At 38.2% G+C, this 24,882-nt stretch overlaps 4 protein-coding genes across 4 annotated transcripts; 2 read left to right on the forward strand and 2 right to left on the reverse strand.

Annotated features, from left to right (window-relative positions):
* The first annotated feature begins 617 nt into the window (after positions 1 to 617).
* Positions 618 to 4,437, forward strand: LOC126629922 (two-component response regulator-like APRR5). The gene is made up of 8 exons (XM_050300075.1): positions 618 to 975; positions 1,671 to 1,832; positions 1,936 to 2,066; positions 2,162 to 2,302; positions 2,425 to 2,593; positions 2,690 to 3,032; positions 3,134 to 3,881; positions 3,999 to 4,437. Exons 1-8 carry the CDS (start codon positions 765 to 767, stop codon positions 4,113 to 4,115), a joined length of 2,022 nt encoding a protein of 673 aa, XP_050156032.1. The 5' UTR covers positions 618 to 764; the 3' UTR covers positions 4,116 to 4,437.
* Positions 4,438 to 8,187: 3,750 nt separating this feature from the next.
* Positions 8,188 to 9,238, forward strand: LOC126627747 (NDR1/HIN1-like protein 26). Its single transcript, XM_050297278.1, has one exon. It carries the CDS (start codon positions 8,323 to 8,325, stop codon positions 8,956 to 8,958), a length of 636 nt encoding a protein of 211 aa, XP_050153235.1. The 5' UTR covers positions 8,188 to 8,322; the 3' UTR covers positions 8,959 to 9,238.
* A 3,028-nt stretch (positions 9,239 to 12,266) lies between these two features.
* LOC126630408 (uncharacterized) lies at positions 12,267 to 13,461 on the reverse strand. Its single transcript, XM_050300533.1, has one exon. The coding sequence runs from the start codon at positions 13,257 to 13,259 to the stop codon at positions 12,435 to 12,437; it is 825 nt and encodes a 274-aa protein (XP_050156490.1). The 5' UTR covers positions 13,260 to 13,461; the 3' UTR covers positions 12,267 to 12,434.
* A 10,266-nt stretch (positions 13,462 to 23,727) lies between these two features.
* On the reverse strand, positions 23,728 to 24,676 carry LOC126628127 (E3 ubiquitin-protein ligase RHA2A-like). The gene has a single exon (XM_050297715.1). The coding sequence runs from the start codon at positions 24,460 to 24,462 to the stop codon at positions 23,893 to 23,895; it is 570 nt and encodes a 189-aa protein (XP_050153672.1). The 5' UTR covers positions 24,463 to 24,676; the 3' UTR covers positions 23,728 to 23,892.
* Positions 24,677 to 24,882: the final 206 nt, after the last annotated feature.

Here is a 24,882-nt window from a genome sequence, read left to right on the forward strand (position 1 = left end):
AAAGCCACAAATCAGCGTCCCTCCACTAGCACTCCACGTGGCTCGATTCTACCCATTAGATCCATCGCTTTCCCAAGCACTAAAAAATATCTCCAAATATCCCAACAAGCCGGGCCTCAGCTCCCTGCCACCTGTCCCCTCCCAAAAAATCTCCCGGAGAAGAAAACTTATTTCTTTTAAATTTGGAATCCAGATACTCGCCGGATATCCTGCAGATCCGTGAATTTTGTACATTTATTGTATATCGTACTGTTATAAATTATTTTAAATATTTTGATCTAAAATTAAATAAAAACAGTCTTTGACAAAAATTAAGAGCACGATATATGATAAATAGATACGATTCACTGATATCTGATATCCTCACCAAAAAAATCCGGAAGGGATCTTGTTGGTTAAATTTGGACCACACGATGCGGAAGCCAATGACGTGGCGCCTGTTGATGATTTATGGCCCTCGTCTAAGATTGGGTTGATGACGTGTCAGACCGGGTCCCACGCTCACACGGGGGTGCAGATATTTTCCACCCCACTGGTAGGCTGAGGATATTTTCACCGTTAGATTGATTGGGAATCGGCATATTCGCCGTCCGATTGATTTGGGACTTGGAGTTACAGATATTTTGTACAGACAAAAAGGTCTGAACATTGGGGGAAAAAGGACGAGAAGAAGAAATTAAGACATTTTCGAAACTCTCCAGCTTCACTGAAACATTGCGACTCTCTGTTTCCTCCGGTGGTTGCAAAGAGAAATTTAGAGAGAAATGGGCGGGGTGGGTATGAATAGCGAGGACGTGGAAGCGAAGTCGAGAGCAGAGGCGGAGAAGAAGGACGGCGGCGAGTGCGATTCTTCCGTCGGGACGATGCGGTGGGAGAAGCTGCTGCCGACGATGAACATGCGGGTGTTGCTGGTGGAAGCTGATGACTCCACCAGGCATATTATAGCTGCGCTTCTCAGGAAATGTAGCTACAGAGGTTAGTGGGTTTTGCTTTAATTTGCTTGAAGTTTTGGGTTTGATGGATTTTGTAGGGGATTTTGCTGAATGATGATCTGGGTTTTTGTTTAATTTGCTTAAAGTTTTGGTTTTGATGGGTTTTGTGGCGGATTTTGATTAATGATGAACTGGGTTTTTGTGTTTTTTTGGCCGATTTTTGGGTGTGGATTTGTTGGTGTGTAGAGTTTTTGTGATCAGTGAGTTGGATGATTTCCTGCTTTTCTCTTTTTACTTTCTTACCTTGTTGGATAAGAAAAAAAGTGAAAAAGATTTTGGGATGAAGATTTGAAGATTATTGTTGAATTAGCATGAAGTTGAAGCTTTTATATTGGTTTATCTTAATGGAAATAAATATAGGCCAATTAAAATCGATGTAAAAGTCTGTAAGATCATCTATATATTGTTTGCTATTGAATCTAATGAACTTCCATTGATACCAAATTGTTTAGTTATTAAAAAGACGGTAAAATTTTGTAAAATTAACCGTATCGAAGGTGTTACATAAAGAGAGTGCTATGTTTTTATCACCATCTGTTCTGATTTCAATGAACAAGGGGACTAATGATTCGAGTCACTTGCTTTGGCCTTCGTTTGTTATTCACCGAAAAGGCGTATAGTTAAGCATGAATGTTTTGAGACTGTTCTTATTAAGGTTCCTGTTTTTTGTTTGAGCAGTTGCTGCTGTAGCTGATGGCTTAAAGGCTTGGGAGATACTGAAGGCACGGCCTCATAACATAGATCTCATACTGACAGAAGTCGATCTGCCATCGATATCTGGATTTGCTTTGCTTACGCTAATCATGGAGCATGAGATCTGCAAAAACATTCCTGTTATAAGTACGATATGAAGAACGAATAAACGTGGATTTGATTAATAACTGATTTGATTTTCCACAATGGTGGTGCTTAACAAATTTGCTCTTGTTTTGTGATCTTGCAGTGATGTCCTCTCAGGATTCAATTAGCACGGTTTACAAATGCATGACGAGAGGCGTTTCTGACTATCTAGTCAAGCCTATTAGGAAGAATGAGCTGACGAATTTGTGGCAGCATGTTTGGAGAAGACAATCTGTATGCCTGCTCAACTTTCTGTTCTGTTATTTGGTTTTAGCTTGTAAATTTTGTCTTACTGTTTCTGATTAAATCTAAATTTTATTGTCTGTCAGTTAGCCCGAAATGGCCTCCTTGATGAGAGCGTTGGACAACAAAAGATCGAAGCAACTTTTGAAAATGATGCTGCAAGCAATCATTCAAGTGGCTATATGGCATGTGTTAAGGAAAACATGGGAAAAGGGACCGATTCTCAGGTTTGTGTTTCATAATTCATAAATGGCACAGCAAAAGCATTCTTAACATGTATATGAATTAAAACAGTGTAGATTTTTATGAAGTTTTCAGTAGACTGACTGTACGATTTATTCTCTTGCAGAGCTCTTGTACAAAGCCAGACTTCGAAACTGAGAGTGCCCCTGTGGATATGCAGGAATATTCACCGCAAATACAGGGAAAAACTTCTCTTGGTGACTTGAGAATGCAGAAAGATGAAGCACACGCCAAATTTGGTGAGAAATTGCTTACGCGTGAAAAAGCAGCTAGAGGTATAACATCTGTACCTTTCCAATTTAGTAGCTTCTTGTCTGTTCAGTTTTGTAGGAAGGCCTGCTAACGTTTTATGATTGTGTCAATCCAATTAGGAACAACCGAGCCTGCCGATGAAAACACTGACACAGCAGTTTCACCAGGCAAGGGTGCCAAGCCAGAAAGTCAGAGGAGGGATGATAATATGACTAGTGAAGCTTGTGACAACAACGATCTACTTGTCAACTCTTCTAGAGATATCACGGACTTCATTGGAGCATTCAGTAAATATCCAAGTAGCAACCAGAGAAATTCTTCTTCAAGTCATACACCTAGCATGTTTGATTCTGCTCCACAGTTGGATCTATCCTTGAGAAGACCTGATTCCAGTGGCTTTGAGAATCGAGTTAATGAGAAAAGGCATGCCCTTGGCCATTCTAATGCTTCTGCCTTTTCAAGGTGAGTTTCCATTTTCTAAGCTTGGAATTTTGTGACATGTGCACATCAATTTTTCTCTTTTGCCACTTATTTTCTAATTCAATCAACGACCTGTCTTGCAGATACATCAACAGGCCAATGCAGCCCCAGAAAACATCACTGTGCGATCAGCAAAAGGCATATGAAGCTACATGCGAGATGCAAACATCTAATACCAACGCTGATTGTGATACTTCTCCTACAACTTTAAGTACTCCCAGGAGTATTATCACTCTGGCTACTGGTCAGTCTAACCAATCTGAAATTGGAACGTCACTCCCTGAGCAGAGATTATTTCCTCATCCAGTTCCCGTGAAAGGCATAAGGTTTAACAATCTAAGCAATGGGTATGGTACTGTGCTACCTCCAATGTTTGGTACACAATCAAGTCCATCGCCAATGCCTAGTTCAGCTGCCCAGCAGGAACCCTCGTTCCTAATGAATACCTTTTATCCCGCAAATCTTCAGAAAGATAAAACTGAGCAAGTTTACGGCACACTTTATCAAAATACCAAAGGTACCGTGGACCAAACAATGCAGAATCAGGATCAAAGATTTGATGAGGATCGAGGGCATATGTCCTCAGCAACCGATCAGAGTGCGAGTAGTAGTTTCTGTAATGGCAATACTGGTCATCTTAGTAGCATGGGGTACGGAAGTGCTTGTGGAAGCAACAATGTCGATCAGGTGGCTATGTTTAGGGCTGCGCCAGAGAGCAAGAATGAAGACAGTTTCTTTAATCAAAACGGAAATTCTTATCGATCCATCCAAAGAGAAGCAGCTCTAAACAAGTTCCGCTTGAAGCGCAAAGATAGATGCTACGACAAGAAGGTACTTCATTATCTTTGTCATCCTTTCTACCATTGCTCTAATTTTTACTACTACTGCCTCTCCCACCCTAGTCCCCAAAGAAACTCGCATTTTAACACGATATGGTCCATTCTGCAGGTTCGCTACGAGAGCAGAAAGAAACTCGCAGAGCAGCGTCCCAGAATAAAAGGGCAGTTTGTCCGTCAAGCGAGTACTGATCCTTCACCTGCAGAAACTGATGGCAATATATTTTAGGGTTAACTACTTGGAGTTTCTTGTACTTCAAGTTAAGATGGCACTATAAGTAGTATATAGCTTTGTTACACCATTGTTTCAGTTTTTGATGCCCAGAAACACAGATGAGGAGAGTAGTACGGACCTGAAGAAGCTTCTGACATCACTTCTACGTTCATCTTCTTAGTATATATTGTATTAACTCATTTGACCAATTTGTAAAATAGGGTTGTATATTTTTGTTCCTAGGGATGTTTTAGTCATACTATATATGTTTGTTATCGCATAGGTTTGTTCATTCAAGATTTCAAATCTCATTTGGTATACAAGCTTCATTTGATCATTTATGCTTGTGTTATTATCACTAACTAAATAATTTGAGGGAATCCACAAGGTATAAGTTGTATATTAACCACAGTTTAACATCGAGTGCTCCTTCCGAGTGTGAGGAAATAATTATCCACGTTGGAAAGTAAAAAAAACTTTGTAAGCACTTATAAGGAGTTGAGTCACTTTCCTATTACTGATTAGTTTTTTGGTGAAACATGAACTTCTTTCACAACGTCTGTGCATGTCCATCCATGTGTAAGGCTTGAAATGTTGCCAAAAAATTGTGAGGATGTGAAGAATAATCCCACTTCGAAACGTTATAAAATCTTGCAAAAGCTTATAGGCAATTAATTTTAGAGTTGAACCTCAACTTCATTCGCAAAATTTCAATAACTTCAAAGGTGGTGGCGTTTTCAAACAGCGACACAGTTTGAGTGCTCAATTCCGTAGTGTCGGCTAATTTTTATAGGTGCTCATTTCCATAAACAAATAATCATTAGTTGTTTTTGTACGTTTAAATTCTGATGGTGAACAAAAAGTGAGTGCTCCACTCTGCAACTTGAATTCATAAATATCATTTTCTACCACCAAAACAGCCTACTGATATAGATAGATACGTCGTCGTTGGATACAGCCTACAATTACGTGCATGCTTTCCAAAACCAAAAGGACTTGTCAAAGTCGTCGTCGGTGTCCACAAATTGATCGTTGCCTTCTTTCTTTCCCCACTAATTGTGGTTGGTAATTTTGCCAACTTGTAAACAAGTCTCTGTTTATAGGCAACTCAACTCGAAGGCACGCTCCAATCCATCTCTTTCTAGTACTAAATTTGGCTTTATTAATAAATATAACATCACTAAGTAATGCATGCCGTGCTTAAATTGTGCAGTGAATTAGTTGAAATAATGCATGGGATATCTTTGCAGATGTTGGGATAGAAAGATACAAATGCATATGAACAACAACATCAGTCTTTACCACCACCAATTTGCAGGTACGTCATATGGTCATCTTCCCAATGCCATCATTCTGGGCCCAGCTGAACAAACGAAACACTCGGCATATCATTGTGATGGTATCCTGTGTTTTAACTTTTAAGTTTCCTATATATATATTTAAGTGTTTTAAGAGTTTGGAATTTCACTACAGTGGCAAGATATCTCAGGTGCAAGTAAACTTTAGGGAAAATAGGGTCTTTCACTTTCTCTCAAGGCCCCCAAACCCCACCCCGCATCAGGCCCTACTTGTATCGTTGTGGCAACTTTTTAATTGCCCTACATGCCCGACTATGCCGCGCACCTACTGAAGTTTCTCTTCCTCCTCAGTTGATCAATGACTCAACACACACTGTTAGCCTGGATTGGCTGAATATGTGATGGTGGTGGAACAAAAGGGCTACTATCATATGCCCCCAGAAGAACATGCTTATCTCTAAACAATCAGTGAAATGAAAAAACCCTAGGTCTTTTTTTTTGGCTCTTTTTAAAATCAAAGTCATAAAGGAACTTCGAACTTCCTTTTTTGGACCCAGATGGCGAAAGAAGCAAAAATTTATATACAAAAGAAGACTAAATAGATGAGTAGATGAGAAATCACTCAAATGAAAAGTTTCAAAAAAGCAAAAACCAACACACCTCTCAGCTTTCAAACGAGCAGCAACTGTAAGTCATCTATAATATTCTCTTCCAGATTCTTAACAGAAGGGTCCCTCCTAACAATAGACCAAACCATAATGCAAAGTAAATCAGTGATATTTTCTGTCCAAGATACGTAGTTTTCTAAGTATTCACATTACAAAACTCAGACGTAGCTAAGTTAATTAGAATAATGTCTTCTTTTGTATCAAAGTTCGAATCATTTTCTTGTTATTTAGAATAAACTAGAATATCTCTCGAATAAAAAACGATATTGAGGCTCATCAACTAACAGCCTTTTAGTATTTCCTTAACTCAAAAGCAACAGCTGCATAAAGACATAAAAATCCAAAAAAATGAATGATTGGTGATGTCTCCCTGTGGTTTCCAAGAAGCCTGTTTACAGATTCTCCATGTCTTCTCTGCTTTTGAACTCTTTCTGATAAATAAATTTGAAAACTCCCTCTCTCTCATTGTGTTCAGACTTTAGACCCTAATTTAGCAAGATCTGCACCGTCAATCAGTCATCTCTTAATCCCCTAATCTCAAAGTTCTAATGATTAATCTTCCATTGACTGAAACAAGGGAGGACAAAGCTTAAGAGAAGGGCAGGCCACTTGGCGATATTGCACCATTTTCTTCTCTCACGCTCAATCGATGAGACAGGCTATGGCTCCTATTGGCTATGCTATCTCTTATTGCTCTTTAAAAGCCTTCACTTTCCTCTCAATTACTCCAAAAGTGCTTCCCAATCTCTGATTCTGGTTAAGATAGATCTACGCACAGAGATATCCTCAATATCATCTATCTGCTTTTGAATTTTGATCGTCCTCATCACGGTACCCTATATGTATATTTTACATTATATTTGGTGGTAAAGCATAATCAGATATGAGTAGCGTCCATAAATTCAACTTTTCAAACTTTGTTGCATGGCACACATGTATATTCATGAATCATCACGCATATCTTGAAACCAACTCAATGATGTCTGTTCCCCACATATTTTTTTTTCTTGTCAAGGTAATAACTTAAAATTATTTAATTTACCGGGATTTAGAAATCAAACTCGGATGCAAGAAGGCGACATCCGTGTAAGTCAACTCACCTAACCCTCATTTGCACATCTATATTATGTGTGGGAATAGTGTAACATCCCACATTGTCCGGGGAAGTGGATTCTCTATACCTTATATGTACATGCTCACCTCTATATAACACTAGGCTTTTTGGAAGCTCATTGGCTTCAGTTTTCGTCGGAACTCCGAAGTTAAGCGAGAAAGGGGTCAGACCATTCCTAGGATGGGTGACCCATTGGGAAGTTCTCACTCACAGAAACAAAATCGTGAGGGCGTGGTCGGGACCCAAAACGAACAAATCGTGCTACGGCGGAGTTGACCACGGAATATGGTTGAGCCCGGGTCGAGATGTGACTAATAGTGACAATAATATGAACAACCTAGAATATTCATGAATTAATCAAAACAGATGATGGATGAACAATTGATTTGATTACTCTATTTTCCTAACTAACAACTTTGCCACCCTAACCCTTACTCTTGAGTTGTACCCTAAACCTCACTCTTAAGTTGTTTTGGACTCTTAGGCCGCAAAGGGGTTTTACTTGAACCAGCACAACTTCCTATATTTTCATGTCGTTTTCACGCAGCACTACTAATATTCCTTCATGCGAACTTTTGCATTTGCAAGTTAGTAAACAGACGAATATAATCCAGTTTGCTTTTAGGAAAAGGCTAAGCTCGTCCCACCCCTGACATGGCCAATTCGTGAATCATCCCACAACAACCCTATCTGATGTGCTACATCGATCCACAGCAAGGCTCACCAATCATGAAGCATGATCAACCATCCAACGTCGATCAACAGGTGTACAATGATCCAACGGTTAAAATATATGCATGATTTTACCTAAAAATGTAATATTTTCTCGTCGTTGGATATCTGAACATGCTATATGTTTTTAACGATTAATCTAATGTCACATAACATACTTAAATTAACAGCCGTACAATATCATTTACCCTTTTAAATTAGAAGCGCATTCTACAAGTTTACAACTATATAACTTACAGCCACTTCCCACCGCAATATGAGGAAGCTGCCAGTCAAAAGTCCAAGAGAGAGCAAATTATTGCTGCTTTTTGCACCCTTTATTAACCCCATGACCTCCCTCCTCTTGCTTAACCCTGTAAACCTCCTCTGTCTAACTCTTTCTTTCTCTCTCTAAACATTTGTAGCTGCAAATGTCTGAAGCCCTCACAAAATCTCCTAAACACTGTGGCAACAAACAAGGACTTAACATTAGCAAGCTCTACAGGAAGCTTTTCTTACTATTCTCTACATTTGCCACCACAATTCTCTCCATAATACTACTCGTCTGGCTCATCCTTCGACCCACGAAACCCGAGTTCTCCCTCAAAGAAGCCGATATCTACCAGCTGAACCTCTCCGGCGGTCACCTCCTCAACTCGTCCGTCCAACTCACCCTCCTTTCGAAAAACCCTAATCAGAAAGTCGGGATTTACTATGACGAGCTTAAAGTCTACGCTGTATACAAGGGCCAGCAAATCACTCTTTACACTTCTCTTCCTCCGTTTTACCAAGGACATGAAGACACCAATGTCTTGACAGCTTCTCTGGTGGGAATAGGTCTGCCGGTGGATCCCTCGTTTGGCTATGAAGTGGGACGTGATCAAACGGCTGGTAGACTGGTTTTGAATCTCAAAGTGATAGGACGAATTCGATGGAAGGTTGGAACTTGGGTTTCCGGGAAATATCGGGTTACCGTGGATTGTCTTGCTGTTATGGCTTTTGGTCCTTATGTTCCAACTGGTCCTCTCACTGCAAGGCAAGGGACTCAATGCTCTACCAACGTCTGAATTACAAGAGAAACTTACCCACATCAGGACCTGGATAACGCCTCAGTAGCATAGAGTGGAGTTCTTCCCTAAACCACCAAGACTACTTCGATCGTACTACTAACATGTATGTTTCTTGATTGGTTCTTGAATATTTGCTTGGTCATGTTTGTTGATGTTTAGTTCTGCGCCTAAGTTTTTGTAAATTTGTATCAATTAATCATATGATTGATATATATCTAGGACTGGAAGTAATGATCATATATGAGTGAGAATGAAAGGCTTGCTTAATTGTATCGTCGATCTTATCTTCTTTTTGGTTTCTTTACGATACAAGCGATACTGAGTGAGAAAGAATTCAAACACGGGACCTCAACAGTAACGATAAAAGGCGAATCCAAGGCCAACAAGGCTCTCCGCCTTGCGAGGATCTGGAAACGTCTGAATGCTCTAAACTGATTAGAAATGGAGATCATCTTCTCATAGATTATTTTTCATGGTGGGTTTTGGTTTTGATTTTTCTAGTTTGGTGGTAGTTCTGCAGGCAGGAGAAAGGAAAGAGATTGAGGGGAAAAAGAACATAAAAGAGTAATGATAGGTGCGATGCCAACAAGAAAGAAAAAGAAAAAAAAAAAGAGGGAAAATCCATTGTTTTCTTCGTTAAGGAATCTCCAAATTTACACTTCAACCCTTCACCTTTAACAATCATGTGCACTTGTAATTTGTAATGCATGGAAGCAAAAGTCGCAACATAATCTTTGAGCATAATTCCATCAACCTAAGAATGGAAATGAATCTGTCAATTGAATATACATCAGAATGTGCTAATTCCGGTCAAAAAGGATAAACGGAAGATATTTACTAAGAATTTCTTATTAGAGTAACTCTCATGCTTGTGTCTGAAAACTATTTCATTTATTCATTTTTATTCTTTCAAAAAAAGAGAACTCTTTGTTCTTGCAAGTAAACAAAATGAACTTTTTATTCTTTCAAAAAAAGAGAACTCTTTGTTCTTGCAAGTAAACAAAATGAACTTTAACCTTCTGCTTTAAGATATCAAAATGTTTTTAAACTGCAAATTTGCTATTTGTCAACCAATTGACCACTTTGAAACAACCACCTAATTCTGGGATAAAATATGACCAATTATGGTTTGCCTTTACAGCTTTGTGGTAAGCCTCCAGTTCATGACTTTAGGTTAACCTTTTTAGTTTCGTCCTCCTCATACTCATTTTTACTTTTTACATACTTTTTTAATTTTAGGTCGTCGGATTGAACGAATTAAAAAAGATCAATGATAAAAAATTAACAAAAGTGCATGAAAGATAAAAATAAGCGTGTGAATACCACTATAATACCCTTCTTCATCCAAGGACCCGAGACTCCACTTAAACAGCGGCCGAAAATTCCAGCGCGGGACAAATCTTGCGAGATAGTTGCGAGCTGGCTGGTGGCCATCACGCAAGGTTGTCCAACGTGAATTTGTGAACATGCCAACAAATTAAATATGCATGCGAGAGTCTTCTAAAGACCTTTCGTATGTTCGGTATAAGACATTTTTATGCCTACTAATTGTTTAATGTAATAAATGTTAAGCATCTCTCAACAGATTGCGTCAACATCACTCGACAAATTCTTCTTTATCACTCATCAAATTATTTCGACATATGCCGATATTTGTTGAGATATGCGCAACATAGGATGGCTGACAACAAACTCACCAAATGTTCGACGAAATCCCTCAATGAATAAACTGATTTTTATTTTTATTTTTGCACACTTTGCGCTCTGTTCTTTTATATATATATATATATATATATATATATATATATATATATATATAAACTTGTATTAACATTGGGACATCCCAACATTAAAATACTAGAGAGCACCAAAGAACGGCCATCTTGGCAGATCTTGCAAAATACACAAACGCTTCAATACTTCAAATTTAAGATGTTGACTTGACATACATCATCTTTCAGTGCGTCCTCAAAAGCAAAAGAAGAAATAATTGTGGCCAAAAAACATCTAGTCCCACAAATATCAAAAGTAAACCTACTTTTTAACGATACGAAAGAAAGCTTGCGTCTCCAACCAACCTAATAAGAAAACCACACAAACTTCACAACAACGACGCTTCTATAATTGCGTTTCAACATCCATCCGGTAATTTCTATGGACAGTTCAAGAACTTGAAGAAGTTTTACATCAATCTTACAGGAGAAATCTACGCGAGAAGCGACTTTAATTCCCCGATGCTTAAAGGTCTAAGATGAAACACAAATAATTGAGATGATAAGTGTCTACATTCTACAGAGAAATACTGCAGCAGTTGTTAGTTGGCGAACAACTTAATGAACAAGGCAATCAATCTTTTGAGTAGCAACAACGAATCAAAGTCTACACCAAAATTTCCAAAAAGCTGATCCAGATTCAAGGGTGAGCATGAACTAGAATGGAAGAACACAAAAATCCATTTGAAATCTTGATGTAAGAAACACGAAGGAATCAAAGACCTAGACATAACCAAGCACTAAATTAGGATATTCAAGACCTTTGAGTGCATATGTTATAGTCAACAAGAGAACGCAGTGCAAGCAGAGTGATTTGTTGTGCAATTTCTTATAAAGATAGTGAAACAACATCAACAACAACAAAACCTTATCCATTAAGTGGTGTCAGCTGTATGAATCCTAGAACGCCACTACACTCGTTTTTGCGTCAAGTGTTCTGTTAGCTTCAAGTACTCCATGTCTTTTCTTAGAGTCTCTTTCTAAGTCTTCCTAAGTCTTTCCTCTACCTTTTTTACTCGAGCCTCTCTCTCATAATCGCATCTTCTGAAGGAAATTACTAGACTACTTATAACTGTCTTTCTATATCAACTAGTAGCCTGCTACTATTCTGTGAAGCTTTACTTGCACCAGAATTTGACAACATTCCCAGACGCCGATCAGAAACTGTTAAACATTGCCTAAGCTAATGCTATACGGTAATTTTAACCAAAAATCTGTTCTCATTCACTTGAACACAAGTAACCCAGCACCCCGTGGTCAAGCATTCGTTCGTAGATTATCAAGCACTGTGTGGGACTAACTGGTCAATCAAGCTGCATTTTTCGGTTAGCAATTTAATTCGCAATTGGATCATAAGGCCTATACGTTCTCAAGTCCTTCCTGAACAAATAACAGCTCCCAAAAGAGACAAACGAGTTCGATAAAGCATTCAAGTCAAAAATCAGTGCACCGTAAAAGCTGCAAGCGAAGTACGGTAAAGCAAAAATTACACAACCAGTATTACGATGATTCAAAGTAAAAGTAATACACACATTCAACCGAAAATCGAATCAATATGTCCTCTCATAAACAATAGCCAAAATTCTCAAAACGACATTTTCTTACAGGATTGCTTTAATGTCAAGTATCTTTATAAGTAGTATATCATAATCTAAACAGTTCAACAAATCCAACAATTTATTGAACTAAATTGTGAAGTGATTAATTTATGGAATCAAGACTAACCCATTTCCAAAAATGCTTCTTGACAGACACAGCCTCGTGGGCAATGCTCATCGCTCCGCCATTCGGATACTCCTGCTCCTCCTCGGTGCAAAACTCACCTTCCGGCAAGCCCTCCACCCAAGCATCCACCGAGTGCAGCACGTAACACGCCGGCAAGCCCGGATACGACATTGAATGCCGCTCCTCCACCCTTTTCTCATAAGAACCCGGAACAATCTTCACAATGCCGTTGCTTGCCGAATTCAATATCGAACCGAGCTCTTCCATAACCGCCCGGTTCGCCGCCGATTCGTGGTCCTCTCCGGGTTTCATTTTCTCTGACAGTGGCCGGCCTCGGCTCCTGACGCTGCCATCCGATAATTCTTGGTGGGCTTCGATCAAAACCCGGGATTTATCGTCGATGATCCGGACCGTGACAACGTGAACCGTTCGAACCGGCGGGGATGAATCGGCTAAAAAGCTTTCGCCTTCGGAGAGCTCGAGCCAGAGGTTGTGGACGTTCTTGGTGCCAGGCTTGACCCCCCAAGAGGCGAGAGAGTCGGAGAGCAATCGGGGCTTGAGCCACTCGGAGAGGGACTGCGGGGTTGCAAAGCGGTGCTGCTGGGGGTGGTGGTGGAGAGACATGGTGGGGATTTTGAAAAGGCGGCGAGGGCAGGAAGGTAAATGGGAAAATGGGGTTTTGGAGAGGAGGGTAGCTCGGGCGGAGGAGGAGAAGAGGAAGGAGATGGAGATCGCCGTCAGGAGGAGATCGGGTAGCGTTGGGAGGTTGTTGCAGATCGGTTGTTGCGGCGGCGGCGGCATGTCAACAACTGCGAAGATGATGATAACAATGGCGATCGGAGATATATGTTGGGCGAAGGGATGATGGAGTTTTGGTGATCAGCTCCATTCTTCTCTTCGATCTGAGTCAAAATCCAAGATGGATAAGAGTGAATACGAAATCGGGGAAAGGGTTGTGGTGGTGTTTTGTAGGGGAAAAGAATAAGAGGTGGGGAATTTGAGCAAATCCACAAAGATGAACCGGTTCAACATAATTATATTAATTGTGGGCTAAAATGGTTGTGGTCCATAAGAAACATTGGGCCTTCAAGAACTAGTTTACAAAAGCCTTTAGCATGTATTTATTTTAGGATGGCTACAATGATTATGTATATACGATTATTATCTGATCGAGATGATGATTGTATTAAATACATGTATGTATTTTTATCGATATCTTTTATTTATTCCGTGAATGATGGAGTAATGAATGAGAATGATACACTTATTTATACATGATTGTTTCAACATTGCATAATTTTTCAACTTCAGACTCACTGTATGTCATGAAAAAAACAATACTCATGGATAAATTATATAACTTATTTAATATAAATAATATCGTTATATAAAAAAAATCGTCTTGTCAAAAAATTATATATTTTATGAAGGTATTGTATAGGATTCGATAAAAATATATATACATTTAGCGTACCATGGATAAATTGATACAAGTAACACCACATAACGTTGGGTGGCTTGGGAATAGATATTTACTTGAAATTAATTGGTATTACCGTTCGAAATGTTATTATACAGGTGGACTTGATGATGTTCCGAATATACAAAAAAAATTATTGGAACTTGGAGGAGAGGAGAGATGCATGGCATTGAGAAATTTTTCTTGTGAATCAGTCCGATATATCAGGTATCATAATATAAGCAATTTTTTTTTTAATATTTAACCACTTGTATTATGACACATGAAATGAATCGTGATAACCAATCTCTTCATGGTACATCACATTTGGTTGTAAAAGTGTGGAAGCTTACAGAAGCAGACTATTTCAAACCTATCGATGTTTGCCATGCATGTGGAAGTTTCAGCATCTTTGTGAAATCTAAATTTCGGGAAATTAATTAGATCACGAGAGAAACTATGTTTTCATGAGATGAACATGTGCTATGTGGGTACACTGGGCAATTGATTTCGAAAGGTAGCGTCCAAAAATAAAATGATGGAACATAGAAACCTTCGTAATCTTGACTCATGAGGTTAGCCATTTTCATGTGTACCTAACCTCACGATTATATGTGTAAAATATTCTTACAAATTAACCACTAAGTATATATACGGATAAAATAATGCTGAGGAGATTAAATTTTGTAGACAAAATTAATAAACTAATTAACATGAAAATTGATGATTAAATATTACGAAGTGTTGAAAAACGTGCTTATTTCTTATTGGTAACGTATCATTTAGTTTCCCTAGTATTATCCTAATATAAGAGATTATCTTCCGAAGTCCTATGTAATCTATGAATCAAACGTTGCAGGGGCGGATTGCTCTATATTCAGCCACGCCACAGTAACCCCCGAAGCAACCTTCATCTAGTTGCAGAGCGGAATCCTGCAGCCAATTGGGGCTTAGAATAACTAGCCCAGCAATAAGTTCAATTCTTCTATAAAATAAAGGGGACGGGTTGCGTCCGAGCCGGGTGAAGTGCGTGCACAAGAGTAGTTCTTGCTACAACTCTCTTTTTTATAGGTTCTACTGCAACTACTTGGAATTAAGAAAGATCGAGCAAACATAATAATCTACAAACAAAAATTAACTAATGAAAACTTTGAGTTAATTGGCTTGAGAGTTGAAACTTCAGATAAGAAAATGCAACAATTAATATTCTGATTTCTGAAACAAGATCGGCTTAGTAGGCCAGCTAGCTCATGAAGTAATCATCACCAAACAAGTAAATCATCCTCTCCTTCCTCCATGGATCCTTATCTTTTGAGTTTGGGGAAGTACTACAAGTTTTAGGCAATAGCTCTGATCTACAGAGAGGGCATGTTAGCTGACCTTGATCAATCCAGACATCTAGGCACTCCTTATGAAAAGCATGTGAACAATTGCATGGCTCTCTCACCACTTGGCCTTCCTCCATGCTATCCATGCACACTATGCACACATATTCACGTGGCAGTCCTGTTCTTCTGCTTCTGCTTGGCTTCGTGTTTTCATGAGAGTTTCTTGGTATTGCAGCACCGGGAGTTGGTTCTTGACTGATTCAGCTATGCAGTGGACCGGTAATGGTACCAACCAAGGTGAAGGCCGCCATGAAGGAGTGGCTGCTTGTGGTGGCGGTGGTGGGAATGAATCATTCTCTACCGGACGATGTTCATAAATATGTAGCTTGTTAAATTGTTGACGTTGTTTAATGAGTAAGCAGTAGTGTAACTTGATCATGTTTATTACTAAGTGTTGATAAACGTGCTCATTTCTTATTGTTGATGCATCATTTAATTTGTAAATTTTGTCTACAAATTTAGTTTCCATAGTATTATCCTAATATAAGAGATTATCTTCTGAAGTCCTATGTAATCTATTGATCAAACGTTGCGGTGGCGGATTGCTCTATATTCAGCCACGCCACATTAACCCCCAAAGCGATCTTCATCTAGTTGCAGAGCGAAATCCTGCAGCCAATTGGGGCTTAGAATAACTAGCCCAGCAATAAGTTCAATTCTTCTATAAAATAAAGGGGACGGGTTGCGTCCGAGACGGGTGAAGTGCGTGCACAAGAGTAGTTCTTGCTACAACTCTCTCTTTTTTATAGGTTCTACGGCAACTACTTGGAATTAAGAAAGATCGAGCAAACATAATAATCTACAAACAAAAATTAACTAATGAAAACTTTGAGTTAATTGGCTTGAGAGTTGAAACTTCAGATAAGAAAATGCAACAATTAATATTCTGATTTCTGAAACAAGATCGGCTTAGTAGGCCAGCTAGCTCATGAAGTAATCATCACCAAACAAGTAAATCATCCTCTCCTTCCTCCATGGATCCTTATCTTTTGAGTTTGGGGAAGTACTACAAGTTTTAGGCAATAGCTCTGATCTACAGAGAGGACATGTTAGCTGACCTTGATCAATCCAGACATCTAGGCACTCCTTATGAAAAGCATGTGAACAATTGCATGGCTCTCTCACCACTTGGCCTTCCTCCATGCTATCCATGCACACTATGCACATATTCACGTGGCAGTCCTGTTCTTCTGCTTCTGCTTGGCTTCGTGTTTTCATGAGAGTTTCTTGGTATTGCAGCACCGGGAGTTGGTTCTTGACTGATTCAGCTATGCAGTGGACCGGTAATGGTACCAACCAAGGTGAAGGCCGCCATGAAGGAGTGGCTGCTTGTGGTGGCGGTGGTGGGAATGAATCATTCTCTACCGGACGATGTTCATAAATATGTAGCTTGTTAAATTGTTGACGTTGTTTAATGAGTAAGCAGTAGTGTAACTTGATCATGTTGAGTAGATCGAGAAGAACGAGTAACAATTTGGAAAGCAGGTTTCTCGGTCGACCCATCAGATGAATGTAATGTGAGAGAGAGAGAGAGAGAGAGAGAGAGAGAGAGACAGATCAGAGTCACAAATACCAAGCAAACGTAACCGATATATAGTGGAGGAAGACAGTGAAAGGATCGTCTACTAAAATAACAAAATGAACAGTTCACCCGGAAAAAAAAAATGAACATTTTTAGTTTTATTTTTTACAAAGTGGACATTTAACCTAACCAGTTTTGCAAAAAAGGAAGGTCTTTGGAAACAGGTAGGGTTTGACCGGCCAACAAGTTTGATAATTAGAAATTAATTAATTAAAATACACAAGAAATGCCCCAAAAATATAATATCATACACTACAAGTTGATAATTTTCTTTAGAGCAGGTCCACCGTATGTGATAGCCCGGTGGATCGGCAACCATTTCAATCCAATTGCCTCCCTTTCTTGCTCCAGCTCATGCGCTTGGGACCGTATGATACATGGTTGACGTCAGCCACATTATTAAAAAATTTGCATCAGGCACGTGTCGCATATGTGCGCATGAGGGCGCATCACCAACATCTTTTCAGTTGGTGGGGCCCGTGGTCCAAATGTCAGAAATGTTACCGTTTTTTGGGGCACGTGGCACATTCTCGTCTGTTGGATTTCAACGGATACTTTTTATGGACCGTTGGATTTCCAACGATAAAAAAAAAAATTTCAAAACTCCCCCAATATCAGCTGTTGGATTTCAGATCAACGGTCCACATTATTCGCCTTTAAAAATTAAAAAATAAAAAGAAAAAAAGGAAAAAAAATCAGATATGTTACCGTTGTGCCACGTGTCACAATCTTTTCGGATAATGACACGTAGCGCAACGAGAACAATTAAAAATCTTATCCGAAGTTACAAATAAAATAATTTTGTATTATTTTATAAAATAAAAAATACGAATATTTTATTACCTATTGCCATGACTATTCAGTTAAGGGTGAAAATGCAAAAAACAATTACTGTTAATTAAAGATAATTACTGTTCACTGAAGGGGATTCAAAAGACAGTTGCCCATGGGGCCTTCCTACGCTTGAGTTGCTCTTAGAGGGGTATGGTGGCACCGGATAGTAGGAGATGATGCATGGTGGATGCTCTGATAATTGAGCTCACAGAAGTTTATAACGGGCTGGCGTACGTTGATGTATTTTAATTAGGGTTACGTATGTAGTGGCTTTTATTAGCATCACACGTCAATTTGATGAAGTCAACTATATGTATGATTATATAAATCAACAACCACCATCCTACGAGGATACTGAATAATATTGATATACAATCTAGGGCACGACAAAGCAATTTGAGTAATTAAATTTTGAGAATTTTTTTGAAATATAATTTATACTTATTTTGGATAGAAAGCAATTTGAAATATAATTTATCGCCCACCCTAGTGTAAAATCAATTTATCCCATAAATAAATAAACTTGTGAAAAATGGGATCAAAAGTTCAAGATATTCTTCTTTTGGATTAAAAACTTAACGGAGTTAAGGTGAGACAAATTAATAATTTCAGAAATTTATATGACAAATTACTTAAAAAAATTTAGTTCATATGACAAATTAGTATGACATTTAAAAAAGTTTCCTTATTTTTGGGAATATTGAATGATGCCCGGTGTAATTAATAAATCAAGAAGCTCCCGTTGAATTTTTTTTGCGCCCGTACGTCAAGCTGTCTTCATTTTCCTTGCTATACTAGAGAATAAGTACAAGAACATATCCAACGATACATAGGATATTCTTAATTAAATATGTATGGGATTAATACTTCTTGGTTGCAAATTAAGGAATCAATTTGAGTATTGTTGAATATTGGATGAAGTTGACTGTAATTAATCAATCAAGGAGCTCCGTACTTTGGTTAACCAAGTTGGATAGAGCAATGTGCTTCTTCCTTAACACTTAAGTTCGAATCTTTCTTTCTTGTTCAACTTTTTAGTGTTCACGTAAAATCATAACTCGTAATTACTGAAGGAGCTTTACCGACTTCCTTGGTAGACCAGATTTGATGGTTCCATATTGTCAAATTATGGAAACTTTAGAACAAACTAATGAAAGTTACGAACATTAATCGAGCTATATATGGCGATCAAGTGATGTTTTTTTTTCCTACTTATTCATTAATTTTGTGTGCTCACTTTGTCAACTTATAGATACATTTTGGGAACCGGTAAATTAAAGTCGCATCTTCTGAGGGGCTCATCTTTTTTGTATTGGAACAATGAGCAAGTAGGGTTTGTTCTCTGAAATAATGCAAGCTAATTAAGCTAGGCTTGCTTTTCATTTGCTGGCTACTTTTTGTAGTCTTTGAAAAAGAAGATGATAACGATGTCTTGGTAGGTGCGAACACATTCGCATCTCCGCCCATTCAATCATGTGATGCTTCGCTGTGCGTCAACGAGAGACAGATAGAGAGAATCCATGCATAAAAATGCACCAAATTAACCATCTCCTACGAATCTTACTCCTAAGTCTTTCTTATTTTTTATACATCTTCTATTTTTGGTTTAGATTTATACCCAAAGCAAGTCTCTCTTTTCTTATATATATATATATGTATATATATATCTTATATTTTTAGTTTAGATACCCCAAGTCAACACCGGTTTATGGCTACTGTTTGTATTTTAGTACATTATAAATATATAATTCTTACAAAATTTAGACAAATTCAAAATTATTAAGACATTCAATTCTAGCGAACAAACTATATGAATACAATTTTCCGAAGAAAAACACTCTTATGGCTACTAGTCCAACAAAATATGATTTCAGATCAACCGGTTCATCTGCCAAACAAGTCCAAGAAAGTAGGCAATTTACGAATAACGTACAAATTAATTGATGCTTCTCACTCAATAAGATCTAGAGATTTTGCCAACAAAAAGTACTCCTTTGTCTGTCTACGTCTAAGAGGTCGGTCCGTTTCCTTTGTCGGTCCGTTTTTCTTTTTCCAGTCAGTTGGAATACTTGAATTTGAATGGTGAGTCGGTGACATTTCGATCATGCATGGGGACCATTGAGATGTGCTAGCTAGGGTGACAATGCTAGCTGGTCCGTGACCCGTTAATCGGTGATCTTTGATGACCCAACGGGTTGCGAATTACTTCTAGTTGAATCTAGGTTTGGTTTTCTTTTAACCCACGGGTAAAACAAAAGTAAGAAGAAACTGATATGATGCATGGGTACCGTTTGATTATCATATATCGTTTTACTCAGTTGTAAAGTGATGAGTCAAAATTATACTATATATTTTACTTTGTTTTAGTATATTTTGGTATTTGTTTGATCATGTTTTGATTTTCTGAATTATAATTTAATTGCATGACATGTGACATTCTCTTGAACAAAAAGTGACCGAACGGATGAATTATGGCGTGATTCTAATTGAAGGACATTCGCAAGTCTTTCAACTTGTTTGTGTCAAATTTATACTAAGTGGTTAATTTATGGCGAATACATAAATGACCAGTGTGTGAAACTATTAAAGTGCCATTTTGGGCTTAGTTAACTTTTTTGGCGTTCAAGATGATGTTTTATGGCAATGGGCTTTTCAACAAATATGTTCAGGACATCTCAAGCTTTAAAAGAGTTGTCTTGTACCTGTTTTTTAGGTGTCTAAGGTCCTGAACGTGGCTGGACAAATTTCCCCTAATTGATTAGGATTATGTTTCATAGTTTACTTTAACTTATTTAGTTTCCTAGTTTTTAAAAGACCTTTTCTATGAAGGATTTTATTTTGTATTTTTTCTATGAAGGATTTTATTTTGTAGTAGCATAAATAAAGCTAATTAGCCATTAGAGTTCTCTACGCATCAATTTGGAGAATGAGCCTTAACATGAATATGTAGTCTTTATTTAATTGTTTATGATATTATGCATGCATACTTTGAATTATTAATCACTATGTTTAAACTATCTCTACATCTTAATGCTTAGCTATTATCATGATGTTTAGATAAGTAACTGGATACAGTTTCTTGGAATGCCACCCGGAAATTGAGGAATGTTTCTTGTGGTTAATAATTGTAAGTTCACTTAGGGACACAAATCGTAATTAGTCATGCATGTTTATAATTGATCTGAGTGTCACAGATGGATTGCATGTTTCATATACATTCTATCTTGAATTCCACAAGTAGAATATGCATTAAAAAAACCTAACCTTCAAAGTTGCATGTATAATTCAGAAGTAATTGGTAAAACTACATAGGATTGTTAAGGTGACAGCATAACCATGGTGTCTTTTTATCATTCTTTCAAAATTGTTTAATTTCAATTTGTTTTTCTTTTTTGAAAATTGTTTTCTTGCCGATTTCTTTAATTGTTTCTATTAAATTCGTTTTATTATTTTTAGTCACAAAATCAACCTTTTCTAAACCTTGTTTTCAAATAATTTCTTAAGATTTGGTTTTTACATAAATCGTTTTAAATAATCCATGTGGGAATGACCTTGCATGAGCATTCTTACTATAACTACGTACCTTGTACGCTTGCAAGTATTTTGTGTGATTTTAACCCTCTTTACAAGTTCTTCCTATTCTCTCTATCCTTCTAAGGCAAAACCCTAACGTTGCAAACCTCAACCGTCGGTCCCTTGCTAAGGCTTAGGCTGGCGACAACCCCTCCCACCTTCTTTTACCATTCCCCTCCTCCTAGCCTCTCCACCCCTTGCTCATTCTTCCTACCCTTGCTGCGACCCAACCCCCCCCCCCCCCCCGGGAACCCCTCAATTCGCTGTTATTTTTTCTTTTCTTCTTTCTTTATTTCCTTGGTCTGCCTAGTACCTTCTCCTCGCACTCTTCTGTGCATACCGGCTCCATGGTTTCGATGGCGAGCCTCAGATCCATTTTGTTGTTTTATTGTCGCACAAGGCTCTTATTTGGGGCTTAGATCTGCGGTTTTGGGTTGGTTTTTAGGTTGTTTTATGGGTATTTGACCTACTCTTCTTTTTCTGTTCTTGCCAGGTTGGTGGCGGTCTTACCTCTGGAGGTTTTGTTTATTCGGCTTCGTGTAGCTCCTGGGTGGGGTTTGCACCCGGCGGTAGCTTCTTGGTCTCCCACTGTGTGGGTGTGCATATTTGACAACATTTTTCTCTTGGTTGTTTGGACATCCGAGGGCTTTACCCTTGGAACTATCGTTTTGTCCTCTTTGGGTTCGTGATGGTGGTGGGGATGGCGGTTCAGTGGCATGGGTGGTCTTGGCTTGGCAACCCATTTACCACCCATGTCGTTGCCGTTATTTCTTGCCATTACTGCGACCAACTCTGGTTTGTGGAATCTCTGGTGGCTTTCGGTACTATTATGTTGGTTTGGTTTATGGTGGTGTTCCGACGATTTCGATGGCTCTGGCTGGAAACTTTTCCTCTCCACCTCTCTCAGTTCGTCCCGACTACAGCTGGTGTTGCACTTCTCCCGACATTTCTGCATGTGCCCTGGTTTTGCTCCCCACACCTACTGTCAACTTGCAGCTACACCACCTGTTTATTTGGACTTGGATTCTCTGCCCTCCCCGTGCCCTCCTGTTTTGTGTGGTCACGGTTAAGTCACGTTAATATTTTATATTATTTTTTTATAAAAATAATAAAACAAAAAGAAATATTAATATAAAATGTTGACGTGGCTTAACCGTGACCATAAAAACAGAAGGGCACGAGGAGGGTACCAAAATTGGAGGGCAGACAATCCAAGTCCTGTTTATTTTCTTTTGTTTTTTAGTTTAACGTTTTATTATTGGTCTGTTGCTTCGGCCTTTGTGTCATTTATGCAAATTTGTTGGTAGCCTTGCTGTCACACATAGGTTTTTGTATCGCTTATGCAGTTTTGTAGCCTCGCTATCTTGTTTAGGTTTTGGTGAGGGTTTCGTTGCTTGGTATGTCACGTGTCTTTAGGACATATCAATCTCAGGATTCCTCGTTTTAGTGGTGTGCTTTGTGTGATGACCGTATGGGGGTTTTTAAATCATTTGTATTTGTGCTTATTACCTTCAAATCAAGAAATTGATCACTGGAGTATATGTACCCATCTGGCATCCTTGTAAGTGGTTGGTTATGTTAATGAAATTCTATCATTTCTCTCTAAAAAAAAAAAAAAAAACCCTCTTTGTGCAGGTACTAAATATCCTATCATAAAGCCTCGTTAATGTTTGTTAATCATTTCGTGTTCGTTCAATTTTTTTTTTGAAAAACCAAAACCTAAAAACTTGTTTGATGATTGTTTTCAAGTTTCAAAAGAACAATGAAAATTGAAAACTAAAACCTTAACGCTACTTTCTAAGTCTTAAGACCATCATTGCCGATATAGTTTCTAACTTAGCCGGCCTTCTATTAGGTATGGGGTTGAATCATAAAATGTGATATTAGTAACGTCCACTATAAAGTGTATATTATTTTGTGTTGAATGCGACTTTGTTCTCCAACATAAACAAGTTTTCAATTTATAAGAAAATAGAAAACTAAAAATAAAAATCTGAAATTATTATCAACATCACCATATATTCATATATTCATGTTTTCATGCTTTCTTATTTATTTATGTTCATAAAAAGATGATCGATCAAATAAAAAAGTCATTAATAACAATTAATATACTATATTCAAATACGTACATATATATATGCGTAGTTAGGATTTTCAAAATAATGGGATCATAGTATCAACCAAAACGTTTTATTGGGCCATTTCGTCGAGTACCTAGTAGGCATCTGCCAATTCCTGTCAACATATGCCAAAAGTTTATGCCAACATATGTCAACAACTACTATTATTAGTAGAAGCTTGTCGAGGGTGGATACATGATACTGTAGAGTAATATTGAAGACTGCCAAAGCTTTTCAACTAAAGCATTTCATACAAGAAGAGAGAAAAGAAAGACAAATATGATAGAAGAAAATAAAAGAAGTAGGAATATGAGGTTGTAATTTAGTTTGCCTTAACTGTTAATTATAGGGGTCAAATACAATAATACAAACAAATACACATGGAGTTTTTGGAGTTATTGGTGTCAAGGACAACCAATTAATGACCTCATGCCTGCTTCACCACTAAATATCTCCTACATCTTAACAAAGCCAGCTACCTCTTGAGCTGGTAATCGTCCCCAAACAAGTAAATCATCCTCTCCGCCCTCCATGGATCCAACTCCCGTTCATGACCTTTTGGTTCTGGAGTAGTACAATTCTTTGGCAATAGATTGGATCGACAAAGAGGACAGGTACACTGACCCTCATCAATCCAAGCATCTAGGCACTCTTTGTGAAATACATGTGAACAATTGGAAAGCTCTCTCACCCTTTGCCCTCCTTCCACTTTATCCATGCACACAATACACGTATCGGTGTGCGAGCCATAATCCGAATCCTGCGTGTTGCCTCCTCTATTTTGCACCGTCGGGAGCTGGTTCTTCACGGATTCAGCTATACAGTGAACCGGCAACGGCACCAACCAAGGCGAAGGGGTTACTTCCGGGAATAAATTATTGTGATCTTGTAGCGCAACACGATCAGAATAACTTATTCCGGGAAGCTTGTGATATTGATCATCACGTAAAGTAATCATGAACGAGTAGTAGTGTGTCTTGATGATCCTGAGGAGATTGAGAAGGGAAAGTAACATTTTGATGAGCATGTTTCTTGATTGCTCCATTTCTTTATCAGATGAATAAAATTCTGGAAGTATATATAGCAGGAAAAAAAAGAAAAAAAGTTGCAGAGCCTTTAAGTAGTGAAAGGATTGTAACCTTCAACAGTGAATGAAGATAGTGAAAGGATCGTTCACATAATTTCTTTAACAGAAGAAGCTAGCATTAAAGATAGTAGGGTACGTAAGATTTCAGCGGCAGCTGCAATTTCGGTAGGAGATAAATGTATGCCTCTCTGTGTGTGTCTCGGCCTCCGCTTATATACATGATTCATGAAGTTACCTGAGTTGAGGGGTACGGTGACAGCAGACAGCTTAACTTTAGGATACGTGTGATGTTAATTTACTGTTTTTGTTGGTATGTCTAATGTTTGATCAATTCAAACTTGAACAAAGTTGAAGTTCCTTCGACCGTAAAATCAATTG

The sequence above is a fragment of the Malus sylvestris genome, chromosome 7 (genome assembly GCF_916048215.2).
Source record: "Malus sylvestris chromosome 7, drMalSylv7.2, whole genome shotgun sequence".
NCBI lineage: Eukaryota > Viridiplantae > Streptophyta > Magnoliopsida > Rosales > Rosaceae > Malus > Malus sylvestris.